Raw genomic sequence first — 15,055 nt, forward strand, 5'->3', positions numbered from 1 at the left:
CACCTACTGGTTAATAGACATACTTTCAATAAGATCAATACAGGCTCATCACACAGCTGGCAGTACTGAGCATCTTTTTCATGGTTCAGCATGCAGCATTTATATTCTTTCTTGGTTGCCTAATTCTTATCTTGTGGGTTTTGATGACATTGCAATAACTGTGGGGATTTTTAAAGAGATGTTGAATAATAATGGATAGCAATAAAGATCCTGGACACTCCAACGCATTCCATAAGTTTGAATTCATATTCAAACTTCAAGTACATTATCCTATCACCCAGTGAATAAAGATAGCAATAACTAGGATAAACAAATTAAATATGAGAATGTGTTACGGAAGGGGGGGGGGCATGTCTTCTTCACCTTCTTCTTCGCTACAATATATCAATTTATTTCCAATTGTCAAAAGGGACTAAAATCTATAAAATTCATAGAAAATCAGCGTGCCAGTTTGCTCAATTACTCTAGGACTCCATCACATCTCCCCTGTCCAGCATAATCCCTCAAGCAAAGTGTCAAGACCTTAATCCTTTCAAATTGTTCTGATCAGCCTTTCCTCCAGACAATGTCAGGTGGCAGACTATGCATATTTGAGACCATTGTCTTTTCATCCCCAGGAAGTGTTTATCTGTGCATATCTCCAGCTCTGCATATTCCCCCCTCCCTCCTCCATATGTTAATCTGTGTAACCCAACCTCCCTTTAATATATTCATGATGTAATCTGTGTAACCAAACCTCTCTTTAATATATTCATGACGTGTTTTGCACTGTATTCTGGGACATGGAGGGAGTTTCAAAAACTCATGTCACCCCTTTCTCACTGTTCAATCTCGCCTTGAACCTGTTGCGCAATAAACTTGGATCTTCTGCAGTTTGCTCCTGTCTCCGGCTGAGCTCATTTTCCTCCGCAGGGACCCACGGACTTAGTCCGATGAGCTGGGTGGCAGAGCAGCCTCGCACCCAGATTTTTGCCGTAACAGAATGTCATGAGAATATAGCACACACCAGTTTGAAATCAGAGAGATGTTAATGCAGCAGTACTTCTTTGGTGAAAGAATATCCAACAATATTTCCCTGCTGTATTTTGTTGTATTTTTCATAGCAAACAACAAATATAAAAACTTCACAAAAGTGAATAGCCACATGAAGGAATCCACATCTCTTGTGTCAGGCTGGGCAGGTGTATGCATGTGAAGTGTGAATGTTGAAGGGTAGCTGTGTTTTGATTCGCATATTGGTTCAGGAAATGCAGATACAGTGTGAACCAAATTTCTCCACCATCCCTTCTTTGGACACATAGATATTAATATCATTTGTAGTCGTGTTAATGTGCCTGCGAACTTGGAGCCAGTGTGGACTAGTGGTTAAAACATTGGACTAGGACTTGGGAGACCAGGATTCTAAATTGCATTCACAAAGATAGGAGCTATGTGCTTAAAACTGAAGGTCCACATATCTCACATGGATTTTATTTGAGTACATAAAATTTATGCTGTGCATAAAATGATGAAGATAAGAGAACATGTTTGATATATGTACATTTTGTATAAATATATTCCAGTCTTACATCCTTGATGATCCGCGACTTCACTTCATCTTTTCTAGCTATGCTTTTGCATTGGAGAATACTTAAAATACTTTATTAAGTCTCTGATGAGATGGTTTATTTGTTAGTACTTTGCTGTTGTGCTGGTTATCTCTATTGGTATCTTCTTGCCTGACAATTAGGATTTTTAATTATTTAAACTGAACACAATGGTAAAAATAACTAAGCACTACTCAAAAACAACTTTTTCAAGATGGAATATAAGCTTTGCTCTCCGCAGGAAGACTGCAGCTTTTACATTCTGCCAACAGCTCTTCCACACAATGGACAACCTCAATAAAAAACTCAAAAGATTTCAAAGGCAAGAAGACTGTCTAAATATTTCCCCGAAACATTGGCAGTAAGCATTTTACAGGAAACCTAATTAAATTTCCCTAAAAACAGCACAGGGTTTAATTTTCCAGCTACATGATTACAGTACAGTATGATATATTACTGTAGCATCTAGCAGTCAGCTCCTGTCAGCATTATGTGACCTAGAATATGATGAGCTCTCATACATAACGAGAATTTACAGATGCTATTGATTGGACTTTATTAACCTAATTACTCTTAATAGATGTAAACACAGTGCTAGTAGTGGAGATGTATACTACTTTTTTCACCATTAAGGGCTTGCTTGTGAAACTTTGCATTCTGGGCCCAGTTCGCACTTTCCTGCTCTGCCTCATCAAATCCTGTGTCCTGGTTTAAACATAATGCTAAACTATGGTTTGTTTAACAAACCATGCGGGAACCACAAATTGTTTGACCAAACAAACAAACCGTGGCCCGTTTCTTCAAAATTTTGATTGTTTTCCAGTGACTGCTGCCTCCTGCCTTTGTAGCTAGATGAGCATCTAGAGTGGGGTGTGCAAATAAACCATGGTTAAGGAACCATAGCAGGGTTTACACATAATATCAAGTCATAGTTAAAACAAACCAGGGCTTCAACCATGGTTCATTGGCAATAATAAAATCAGCTGGGGTTAATGGGAGTTGGAGTCAAGCAACACCTGGGAGGGCTCGCAGGTTTCCAATCACTATTTTAAATAAAGAAATAAAATGTCTGCTTCTTTAAGAGTAACTGAGGGTGCAAACTTAGTCTTTCCACCCAGTGCCTGAAGTTGGTATTGCTTGTGATGACAAAGCAACAATATTCTGATGAGCTGCTTAAACTGTTCTGAATCTGAACTTCTTTGATTGTTTCCCCACCCCCTTACACCCTCCAATGAAACAAAACATTGCCAAGAAGAAAGAGTAATTTCACACTTGGCAAAACTTGGCATTTGGCAGCAATTCGTATAGCCCTGCAGAAAAACAGAAAGTGACTCATCAGCTATCCTTAAGCCCTACACCAGTTCTCTTCTCTCTTGGCAAAGCACACATTTTATGATTTTCTTGTAATTTGAATACATTTTATCACTTACGAAATGCTAAACTGAGCTTAAAAGGAAGTGATCTCCTCTGCATTTAACATTCAGAGTGCAATCAGCTTTACAGCAGGTCAACCGCTTCCACTAAAAGCAGCATGTTCAGATGATAAAGTGAGGAAGGGAAGACTGGAGCTCTTGTGGAGCAGTGGCATGCTTTACTAGCTCTCTCTACCCATGACTTACAAGTCATGAGGTTGTGCCGCAGCTGATCAGCATGATCAGTTGCTGGAGGCAGATATAAAGAACGCTCCAAAATGCCATTGAGTTTAACATGGATATAGAATTTCCAGTTCACAAATGGCAATTTATGGGCAAGATTACGCAAGGGAAGGACCAGGCAAAAGGAGGTGGAGAGGTGATAGAAGAGAGACCCAATAAGGAAAGAAAGTTCAGAAGGAAGAACACATGGGAAGTAGGGCCTTTGGGCTATTGTGAAGAGAGAAGCACAGTAGCAATGCCATTATTTCGTCATTATTTGCAGACCACTTTTTACACAAAATGGTGTGCAGGGTGGCTAACAGTAAAATACAGAGTAAAACACAAAACAGTCAAAACAAAAACAGATAGTTAAAAGATCAACAGACTCATCTATATAAAATCAATCACAACATCCAATTGAACAAATTATGGCATTTACAGTGGCCATAGCAAATGACCTTACAAGGTGTTATATTTTTGTCATATATTGTTATTCTACAGTACTATAGTTTTCCTTTATGCTATAAGTTTTGGCCACAACCTTGCAGGAAACTGGCATATCCTTAAACTGATTATGATGATATTTCATATTAGGCAAGGGAAATTTGCATTGTGAATCTAATTTGAGTGTTCATGTAACACCTGAGTGTGGTGCAGTGGTTAGAGTGTTTAACTTAGACCTGGGAGGCCAGAGTTCAAATTCCACTCAGCCATGAAGCTCACTGAATGACCTTGGATCAGTCACTCACTCTCAGTTTAACCTACCTCACAGAGTCTTTGTGAGAATAAAATCAGGTGTTAAAGCACACACCCTTCAACTCCTTGGAGGAAATATGAGATATAGATTTTAAAATAATAATTAAAAAATCAATGCATGGATATGTAGAGTACAACATGCCACTAGTTTGGAGACTGAAAACACTGTAGGAAGCAGCAAAGTAAACTTTCTCACACTGTGCAATGAAAGACAACTCATTTTAATTCAGAAAAGGCCCTTTCCAGTAATGAAAGCAACTGTTTCAGTGCCCTCTAAATCCTTGATTTCTGCTGCCATTTTTCACTTGAGCTATTGGAGCAAGAGGAAGGAATGCTTCTAACAGATTTGAAACGCTGTCTTGATGAACTGTTTTCGTGTGTGTGTGTGTGTGTGTGTGTGTGTGTGTGAAACATAGTGCTGTGTGGATGCATTATGTTCTCATGGTCAGGCTCATTTAAAGAAACATTCATACCAAGCACTGCTGCAGATCTTTAAACGGCTTCTTTATTATTTTTTCCTCTTGCTATTGTGCCTCTGCAGGGACTATATTGAGAGAAATCAGGGGATGAACAGAATACTGCACCTGTTTCAGAGCCTTTGTCTGGGCCTGTATAGTTGTATTAATATGAACAGTATTTCACCAAATCCCATTCGTCATTATTTCAGGCCATTACCTCAGTGGGTTATCACACAATACCAAGGACAAGTTGGGTTGACTATTGCCTGAATGAAGTGGAGAATAAAAGAACATGTTCTGCAGGTAGAAAGAAACCTGTTACAGCTGAAAAGCAGGAAAATTGCCACACCGTGCATATGCTCATCTAAACAGATACAGTCATTGCTGTGTAATAAGCTCACCAGTCTTCTATTTAGTTCATTGTTCGTCTTCTTTTTCTAGTGAAGTACCATAATAGGTACACTATTACTAAATTCTGTTGACCCTTTTTCATTACAAATGTCTTCAAAATAGAAGGAAATCACAATGGAAAGAGTCTGTGGGTCCTCCATTCCACAGGATTTGACTTCTATTTTTTTTAAAAAAAACCTCCAAATATTATGGTCACCTACAGCCAGCTACTGCAAATCAAATACCCTGGACTCTAATGGAGACCACTAAAGACAATCCTGTCTCTTGCCTTAAAACTGTCTTAGACAACAGAGGAGTTTGAAATTGTAACATTTGATGCCCTTATTTTCAAGAGCAGTCATGTAAAACGAATAGTGTGAGTACTACTTTTTAAAACAGGAGTCTGCTTTGGAAGAAGGGAGCTTGTAGCAGGAGCCATTTTGGCCTGAATGTCAAATGAAGAATTAAAGCCTACAGCAGAATTGTTGCTGGACTGCAATTCCCATCATCCCAGAACATTGGCCAGGCTGGCTGGGGCAGATAGAAGTTGGAGTCCAACAACATCCAAGGACTACAGGTTCCTCATTCTCGATTTACATTATCTGTAGTAGAAGTTCCAAAGTTAGAACGATCTTTGGAGGTGTGACTCAATCATTCAGTTTGTACAGTGTGAACAGACAACTGCACAAGTTCCTCAAGTGAAGACTGCAGCCAATGAACTCCTCACCTGGTCTTGCCACTGCTGCACTACTTGGGGCCAATACATCATTTGGCTTAGCATTATGTCTAAACATGGGCTTGCAGTTTGTCTTTCTCCAGACAAAGCACTAGCTGTAACCAAGGCTGGTTCTTGGTATGCCACTCATGATCTGTCTGGGGGAGAGCAACCACAAGTCCAAGTTTGAACATAATGCTAAGCCAGGTAGCATAGCAGCAGGAGGACTGGAGGAGAAATACAGTGGTCGCTAGCTTCATTCCAGGAACGTGCATGTTTGCTTGCTTACATGCAAACCAGCCCAATATGATAGAAATACCAAACTTATCCTTCCTTTTTGAACCTGAAAACCTGTTTTCTCAGATGATAAAATCATTTGAAGAATGTAACCAAAAATATTCTATCTATACAGTATGTGATGTCTTTGCGTCTTTTGCCAAACAGGGGGAGAGAGAGAGAGAGAGAGAGAGAGAGAGAGAGAGAGAGAGAGAGAATGAATATGTGCACAAGAATACAGTATTGCTGCACAGGTTGAGGCAAGTGTGTTTGGGAACATGAGGTCCACTAATTCTCTTGGACTTTCTACAACGAATTGAAAAAGGTATTTAAGTATACCTTCTTGAAGAAACCAGAGGCCTTTCTTCTGGGCATGGTCAGCCAATTGGTGCCAAAGAAGGATAGAACTTTCTTTATGTACGCCACAACAGCAGCAAGAATACTTATTGCAAAGTATTGGAAGACACAAGATCTACCCACCTTGGAAGAATGGCAGATGAAAGTAATGGACTATATGGAATTGGCGGAAATGACTGGCAGAATCCGAGACCAGGGAGAAGAGTTGGTGGAAGAACATTGGAAGAAATTTAAAGATTATTTACAGAAACATTGCAAAATTAATGAATGTTAAAATGATGTTGGAATGAAATGAAGTGGTTTTAGTAATAAGGCTAAATAGGAATACGTAAAAATGGATTGATATTAGATGAAAAGTATAAAGTTACAATATGTGAAGATAAAGAACTAAGATAAAACAAAGAGGGTAAGGATTTGCTGAAATAACTATTTGAACTGGAATACAAAAAAGGGAGGTGTGAGGAAGTCATGAAAATAAGTAAATGAATTGTAAGATATAGAAAGAGGGACTTATTTTTAACTGTTTTTATTCTTTTTGTAATCTGTATTTTTTGTTTTTTGTTTTTATTTTTTCTGTATCTTTTTTCTTATTGAAATCTTAATAAATATTATTTAATAATAATAATAATAATAAATAATTCTCTTGGACTTGACTTTCTTTTTCAGCATCTGATGCTGTCAACAACCCAGCTGTGTGGGGCTTAGTCGAGGGGCATGGGGAGCGAGGGGCCGTCAGGATGTTGGGGGACATGGATGAAGAAGACGAGGCCTTCCAGCTTCCGACGGGAGGGACCAGGCTGGCCTCTCTCTTTGGACAGGATCAGACAACTACAGAATCTGGAAATGTGCTCTTCCAATACAGGCCATCCAAGTGGGCCAAAATTAGTCAACCAGCTACCGCTGCAGGTCTGTCTACTCAGAAGCATCCTCCTGTAGCTAAAGCTGCTCCAGTGCCCACTGCAGCAGTGCAGTCAGTCTTCTTCACTACAGTTGTTCATGCATATTTATTAACAAATGGGAGATATGTGAGACATGGCAAGTATAGGGCAGCTGTAGTGGGAGGCAATGCAAGCAAAAAGTACAGGCTGCTTCTTTATATCAGCCAGCTGCAGGAGATTGCGACCGCCAGGATTGATGCATGGTTTGTATTCACGGTGCACCCCAACAACTACTGCACATTTTATGATGATCAGTGGCAGAAATGGTCCGTCATGTTTGAATCAGAAATGGTGGCTGTGGACTTCAGCAAGCAGCTGTGCATTGCCAAGTATAACAGCAGCGCTTCTCCTGACTCAGTGTTTTACCAGGGTCTTGTTCTCAGAGACTGCCAAGGTGTGGCGACTGGAGATGTCCTGGAGATCACTTTTACAGGCTGGCTGTTCCAGAACGGTAGTGTTGGGCAGGTTTTCGACTCAAATGTAAATGAAGAAAAGTTGCTGTGTCTGAAGCTAGGCTCTGGCAAAGTCATCAAGGACTGGGAAGATGCAATGATTGGCATGAAGAGAGGAGGCAGGCGGTTCCTCCTTATCCCACCAGCATTGGCTTACTGGCCTTTGGGAGAAGCTGAACGCATTCCTCCGGACTCAACCCTGGCCTTTGAGGTGGAAGTCAAATGGGTGCAGTTTGCAAAGGACGCTGGCTCCACCGGACAGAGCTTGGGCCCCAGGGACTCCCTCACACCTTCACCAGCGCCACAAGCAGAAAGCCCCACTACAGACCCAGCATGGCTCCAAAGCCAGGCTATGTGGAGCAGAGCAACCTGTTATTTGAGCAGAGCAACAGCTCACTGCAGAGGACCATGGAGCACACCCAGGCAAGGGTCCTACATGCTGAACAGGAGAAGGTCAGGGTCAGCAAGGAGCTAGCGGAAACCATGGTGCGAATCTCCCAGATCCAGCAGAGGTTGATCTGTCTTCAGAAGCAGGGGATGGATTTCCACTCCCAACTGAATGAAGCACTGACAGAGTTGGAGGGGCACAGCGCCCTGGTCAACCTACTGCATGCACTGCTGGCAGAACTTGAGAAGTTGTCTGACTTGAAATGCAGATAGCAGGAGGTGAACCTGATCGGGATGCAGTTGGAGGAGAAGGTGGCAGGCCTGGACGTAGAGCTGGCTTATCACCGCGTTCAAATTAAGAATCTGGATAAGGTCAGGATCAGCCAGGAGATCGCAGAGCCAGTGTGGTGTAGTGGTTAACAGCGGTAGTCTCATAATCTGGGGAACCGGGTTCGCGTCTCCGCTCCTCCACATGCAGCTGCTGGGTGACCTTGGGCCAGTCACACTTCTTTGAAGTCTCTCAGCCCCACTCACCTCACAGAGTGTTTGTTGTGGGGGAGGAAGGGAAAGGAGAATGTTAGCCGCTTTGAGACTCCTTAAAGGGAGTGAAAGGCGGGATATCAAATCCAAACTCCTCTTCTTCTTCTTCTTCAGAAGCCAAGTTGCAGATCACCCAGCTCCAGCTGGAGCAGCTCCGTCATCAGAAGCAGGAGATGGATCTCCACTCCCAAGAGAATCAAGCCCTGACTGAGTCGGAGGGGCACAGCGCCCTGGTCAACCGACTGCATGCACAGCTGGTGGAACTTCAGAAGTCGTCTGACGACATTAAAAGCAGATACCAGGAGGAGGAGGAGCTGATCGGGAAGCAGTTGGATGAGAAGGTGGCAGCCGTGAAAGAAGAGCTGGCTGATCTCGTTCAGAAGGAGAATCTGGAGAAGACAACAACTCTGCAGCTGCTGGAGAGTCAGGGGGAGCAAAGGAGGAGCAGCAGCACCAAGGAGGAAGGACCTGCGGAAAGGAAGCAGCCAAGTGCCGCACCCCTTTATGGGGATCCCCACAGCAACTCTCTCCGAAAACCAGCACCAGTGGCATCCCCCGCTCCTTTGGCTAATCTGAAGGAAAGCTCAAGCAGTCCTCCATTCACCGCTCTCAAAGGAGCCCAAGGCAGACTGCTTTTTGCAGCTCCTGAGGCTCATTCTTCGGAAGAACAGGGTGAACAGACTCCTGCAGCCTCTGCTCAAACTGCAAGGCCGCCTCTCAGACTCTCTGCCAGTATTGAGGAGAAGCCAAGCACTCAGGGTGAAATGGACACAATAGACACCGCCATTCTGGCACTTCCAAATCCAGCGGTGGATGAGACGGCACCTGCAATGGAGGGGCCCACAATGGGTCCAGAGGGCAAGGAGGAGAGTGGGGCAAGTCAGCACACCGCAGGCCCCACCTCTGAAGCTGCTCTAGCTGACAAGAAGCAGGACTTGCTGGAGCCTCACAGCCAAGACCAGCGTCCAGCCGCTTGTTGCAAGCGGATTCCAGTCTTCTTGAGGACAAGGGTGGTTTCTTCAAAATTGCCACTCTCAAGCCATCTGCATTGGGAAATCTGTTGGCAGAAGACGAAGACGAGGAAGAGGTGAGCCTTAAGGGTCGGCCTCCCCCCACCCCACTCTTTGATGATGATGACGACAACGACGATGACCTGTACCTGCTGGGATGAGCAGCCTGGCAAATGCCATGGCAATACTTTCTTCTCTCAAGAGATTGCTGATCTGGGGCTGAGATGGATGGAGCTGGGGGTTTCCTGTGGGCCTCCCCAGATTGCTCATTTGGGCTGAGGTGGCCTTAACTTGTGGTTTTTGAGGCTGCTGACGGGAAGAGGGGTATCTCTCTCTCTCTCTCAGTAGCAAATGTCAATTGGGGACTTGGTCTAGCTTCAAAGTCCTGACTGTTTAATTCACCACTGAATTACAGGGTACAGAACACACCTGTACCCTACATGCTTTTGACCCAGCTGCTGTTGGGAGTAGCGGTGGGTTTCACCTTGAACAGCTCCTCTCTGTGGAAACTAAACTTAACCTATTGCCATAGCTCACCTCCAGTTTTGAACCTTGGCAAAACTGGATCTTGAAAATAATAATAATAAAGTGCAATTAAAATAAAATAAAAAAAGAAACAAAACAACACAAAAACAACCCAGCTGTGTGAAAATATTCAAGGACAGATGGGAAAGTATCTTATTTGGATTTGGATTTTTAAAAATGGTTTAAACTCAGGTTTAGAAAGGGCATATTCTTATTGTTAAGTACTGTATGTTGCCCTCTGATTAGTTCAGTCCTATTTAATTTATACTAAATTTATCTCAGCTGTACATTTTAACTTTGCAAAAGCAGTGGGGCCATTCTAATTAATGCTGTTAATATTTGTATCTGCACCGTCTACCTACATAGTTAACATTTATTCTTTGGTGGTTAATTAAAAGGAAATTTGGGTTTTTATTTTTTTTTAATTTAAGCTTAAATTTAGATCATACACAAATCAAGGATAGTGTTCTAGCTGACTGAAAGTACTTACAGGATAAAGGCAGCCATAGTATTAATTGGGGATAGGGGCAGAAAAGTTGACATGTTTACCTATTGCACTTGTAGTGGCAACCGCAAAAGAACAGAACTACCTGCATGCAGAAAACATTTTCCTGCCTTGTCTAGTACCCTAACACATTTAACTCCTGGACAACATTTTACTTCCTGATCAACTTGCAAATGTCATATTGTCAGCCTCTACTCTGTTCTCTCATGTATCCTTTTATGTGGTAGCTCTGCTGGATTTTATTGGTTTTATGGACCTCACTGCTAAACTTTTATGTTTGCTCTTTTGTTTTATCTTACTAATTGGTTGCATGTCAGCTTTAAGGGTTTTCTACTGAAACACAACCAAGGAAACAGATCAGCAAAAAAAAACCCAAACCCTACTTGAGATCAAAGTAGTTATTAAGAGAGTTATCACTTTACGTAAGATGATCAGCTTCAGAATTGGTAGTCTGTGCCTTAAGAGTGCATGTGACTTATTTATATTTTTAATCTGGATGAGAGAATTAGCACACTGGTCCAATCTAGGTCTTACCCTAATTGTGTGGTTATAACTATAACTCTTTTTGAAGAAATAATAATACTAGGTAGGGTGGGCAAATTTCATTGAGACCATGATGCACTAGAAGCAATTCCCTCTGCAGCGGTGATCTAAATATACATTATCCCCCAAGCAGCCATTAGCCTTTGGGATAATGCTCCTATCCACACTGCCTTAAGAGGAGTGGGGTGGATTTTCATCATAACTGTGGCTGGCATGGGAGTGGTTGCACCTCCCTTTCCCACTCACTGTTCCCACTTAAATATCCCCCATCCCACCCTGAACCCAGTATTAAAGATTATTGTGATTTCTAACCATGCAATAAGAGAAGATGGAGCAAGTTTGTTTTCTCCTGCTCCGGAGGGTAGGACCCAAACCAATGGGTTTGGCAGATTCTGATGAAACACCAGGAAGAACTTTCTGACAGTAAGAGCTGTTCAACAGTGAAATGGTCTCCCTTGGAAGCTGGTAGACTTTCTTTTATTGGAGATTTTTAAGGTGAAGTTGAATGGCCATCTGTCATGGATGCTTTAGCTGAGATTCCTGCATTGAAGGGGGTTGGGCTAGATGACCCTTCCAACTACAATTCTATGAAAATTCTAACTGAACCCACAGAAATACAGCAAAGTCTATTTGCAGACTGATGTGATTAAGAACTAAAAGCAATATGGTGTTCTCTGATCAGCATTCTAAAATATCAAAGTGCATGGCAGACCATAACTGGATGGAATCAGAGAGAGAAACTTTTTGCTTGCGATTAGAAAATCTAAACAGCACATCTGATCAAGTAGGCCACAACCTGCAATACTTACTAATGCCTTAAAATATTTATCAGTAGGTTTCCATTTGCTTATAGGGACAAGGCTAACCTTCAAACACAGAGGCAAGAATCAGGGAGGTGTTGCTGTAATGAAGTAGCTGAACTTCTATCTGATTAGGGGCTGTAACAGCTTGACATACCTATATACCCCCTTCCAATTATGAAATCAGGCCTGAAGTCATAGTTCTGGCAGGAAGAAATAAAGCTCAAGAGATAGCTGAGAAAGTGTTGGGAAAGTGTTGAGAAAGTCTACCAGAAAGCGAATGATATGCCTAACAGTGAACCAACTAGCAGTTGAATAGATAGATGAATTAGCAAAGGAAAAACTCCTAAAATCAAGGATCTTACCTGCACCACCCCTTGAAATAATATCTGGAGTCAGGGGTGCCAATTTGAATAAAATATTGGAGGGCCCAGGTATGCCCCACCCCACATAATCACAAGACACAGCACGTGCACGCCATTTGAATGGCAATGCCCATCAACTTTTGAGGGCCCTGAGGGGATTTCTGCCCCTAGAAGTTGGCTCCTATGGTCGCTGCCAATATATGTTGGCAGTATTGAAATACATGGACCAATGCTCTGATTTGGTATGGGCCAGCTTCTTATGCTTCTGTTTCAGCAGTGGCATAATATGATGAAGATATCCTGCCCCAGTGAGCAGTCAAGTCTTCACATTTTGCTGTAGCTGAAGCTTCTGGGTCAACTTACGGGCTGTCCTAGATTACGGTACATGTGCCTTAACTCCCAGCTCTTCTCCAACTGCGGCTAACAAAGTTATATATTAAAAAATATGGCAAACAAAATTGTTGATGAACTTCGCAATCTAGCAAGTTTCATTCTTCTGAAAACAAGCAATAATGATATTTTAATTATTTTCCTATGAAAGGCAGTTCATTAAAATGCAATGGCTCTGTTGAAAGCTCATTAACAAATTTACTTTTATACTGACCAGTAACCTCCACTGTAAGTGGAACTACTCACCTATGTAAATCTGAATGTATATAGTCGGTTTGCTGGATTGAAGCCAACGATGGCATAATTTGTGAGCTTGCAAATTGAAAGTGTTCATTTACCAAGCCTATAATTAAGAAAAACTTCAGTCCAAACCATATTATAACTATAATAGATTTCACACTTCATAAAAAGACAAGAAAGTGTAGCTGCATATTGCAGAGAATTAATATTTGTTTTGTATAGTGTGCGTTTTAAAATTAGAATCATCTATTTTTGGTGGGGGGAGAGAAGAGTATGTGAAGATTCTGATATGCACAAACTGCTTAAAGGGCACAGTCCAAATTTTGCCCACCCAACTCAGCTCCCAACCCTGAAAATCAATCAGCAATTGTGCTAATTGAGCTATTTGGAAGTGAGGAAAGACGGAGGACTAAACCCTGAATAAACATAGTGTTCCCCTTTGAACAACAAGTCTGAGCTATGACCATTCAAAAAAAAGGCTCTGCACATCTATCCATAGCTGGATGATGAACTGAGTGCTCAAACAGGTGCTTCATGCATATCCCCCCTACCTAGCATAGCAGCTGGGGCTGTGCATATGCATACTGAATGCAAAATTGGCTGTAATGATGCTGAACTGTTCGGGATTCAGCACTAGCTGAACTGGGCCAGCAATCTGGAACCCAAGATTGCCAGAAGTTTGCTACATTGTTAGCAAAAAGTCAGCCTTGGATTGAATACCTGGCATGGCATCCCTCTATACTCACTGGTGATGTTTAAAGTTGGCAAATATGGCTATAGTTGTCCGGGGGCAGGGAGAGGGGAAAGAGAGCTTTTGCATCTTTCTGTATTTCTCTGCAGCACAACCACTTTCTCATCCTCAGAGCTGTGAGGATCCAGTAGGAACATGCTGCTGGGGATTCAAAGTGCAGTAGTTTCCAGGGGGCCAGTTACAGTTCTATTATTATTATTATTATTATTATTATTATTTATTATTATTATTATTCTGGTAGGACTGCCAGGGGTATGATACCTAACTGACCATCTCTGCAGCTGCCTTAGTAAAGGTAAAGGGACCCCTGACCATTAGGTCCAGTCATGACCGACTCTGGGGTTGCAGCGCTCATCTCGCTTTATTGGCCGAGGGAGACGGCGTTTGTCTGCAGACAGCTTCTGGGTCATGTGGCCAGCATGACTAAGCCGCTTCTGGCGAACCAGAGCAGCACACGGAAACGCCGTTTACCTTCCTGCCGGAGCAGTACCTATTTATCTACTTGCACTTTGACGTTCTTTCAAACTGCCTGGTTGGCAGGAGCAGGGACTGAGCAACGGGAGCTCACCCCGTCGAGGGGATTCGGACCACCGACCTTCTGATCGGCAAGTCCTAGGCTAATCAGCTGCCTTAGCACTTTTCAAATGACAGCTACACATACAGCAAATGCCCCTTTCCCCTGACCTACACTCATTTCATTGTGCCATCAGAACAGTGTCTACACACTGTAAGTGCGATTGGGGGGAAATGCAAAAAGCAAGATCCATGGCTGGGCATACAACACCTGTGTCCTGTGCACTTACAGCTTGTACACTTGTAAGCATTGTTCAGATGGTGGAGTGAGTGCATGATCCCAATTCATCCCCGTGAATATTGACTGTTTGTGCATGGCTTTGGCTATCCCCCACAAACATATACAACACTCTTATCTATATCACCTCATTCAAACAAGCCATACTTTATCCCACCCACTCTAAATCGTTTTCCATAAGTCGATGCCACATGCCTGCTCTGTGTTAATACAAGTTGTCTCTGCTGCGCCTTTCTATGCTGGGCTCTGTCTATGAAACTGATGTCGTCACACATATGCCCACCCAAATCTGCTCCCCTAGATCAGCTTCCATAATGGAAAAGCAATTGGGGGGAAATGCACATTATCCCCTCACTCCAATAATGGAAATGGAGCAATTCAGCAAAGATGCTTGTAATGCCGATGACACTTTTGCCTTTCAGTTTTACTGTACAAATAGTAGGTGTGGGGAAGGGGCTTCAGCATAGTAATCCAGTTAAAGACACAACACAGAACTGGATCTGCACCAAATATGATGGATGCAGGAGAACCACATGGCCAAAACTCCATGTACCCATTTCAGTAATTACCAGAGTAAGAGTACAACAAACCCTATCATGAGCAGATGTCACATGCTCTGAGCTGGA

At 42.5% G+C, this 15,055-nt stretch overlaps 1 protein-coding gene and 1 long non-coding RNA gene across 3 annotated transcripts in view; one reads left to right on the forward strand and one right to left on the reverse strand.

Moving 5' to 3' along the window:
* LOC309340257 overlaps nucleotides 1-15,055 on the reverse strand; it is a 557,080-nt gene that overhangs the window by 446,063 nt on the left and 95,962 nt on the right. The window lies entirely within an intron of this gene.
* LOC309340627 (uncharacterized protein) lies at nucleotides 5,846-10,106 on the forward strand (the record flags this gene model as incomplete). Its single annotated transcript, XM_081859511.1, is given in 4 exon segments — nucleotides 5,846-5,924; nucleotides 6,839-8,034; nucleotides 8,567-9,422; nucleotides 9,425-10,106. Coding segments are annotated over 4 exon segments (2,367 nt in total). The 3' UTR covers nucleotides 9,661-10,106.

Source organism: Podarcis erhardii (genome assembly GCF_964252035.2).
Source record: "Podarcis erhardii genome assembly, chromosome: 4".
Taxonomy (NCBI): Eukaryota; Metazoa; Chordata; class Lepidosauria; order Squamata; family Lacertidae; genus Podarcis; species Podarcis erhardii.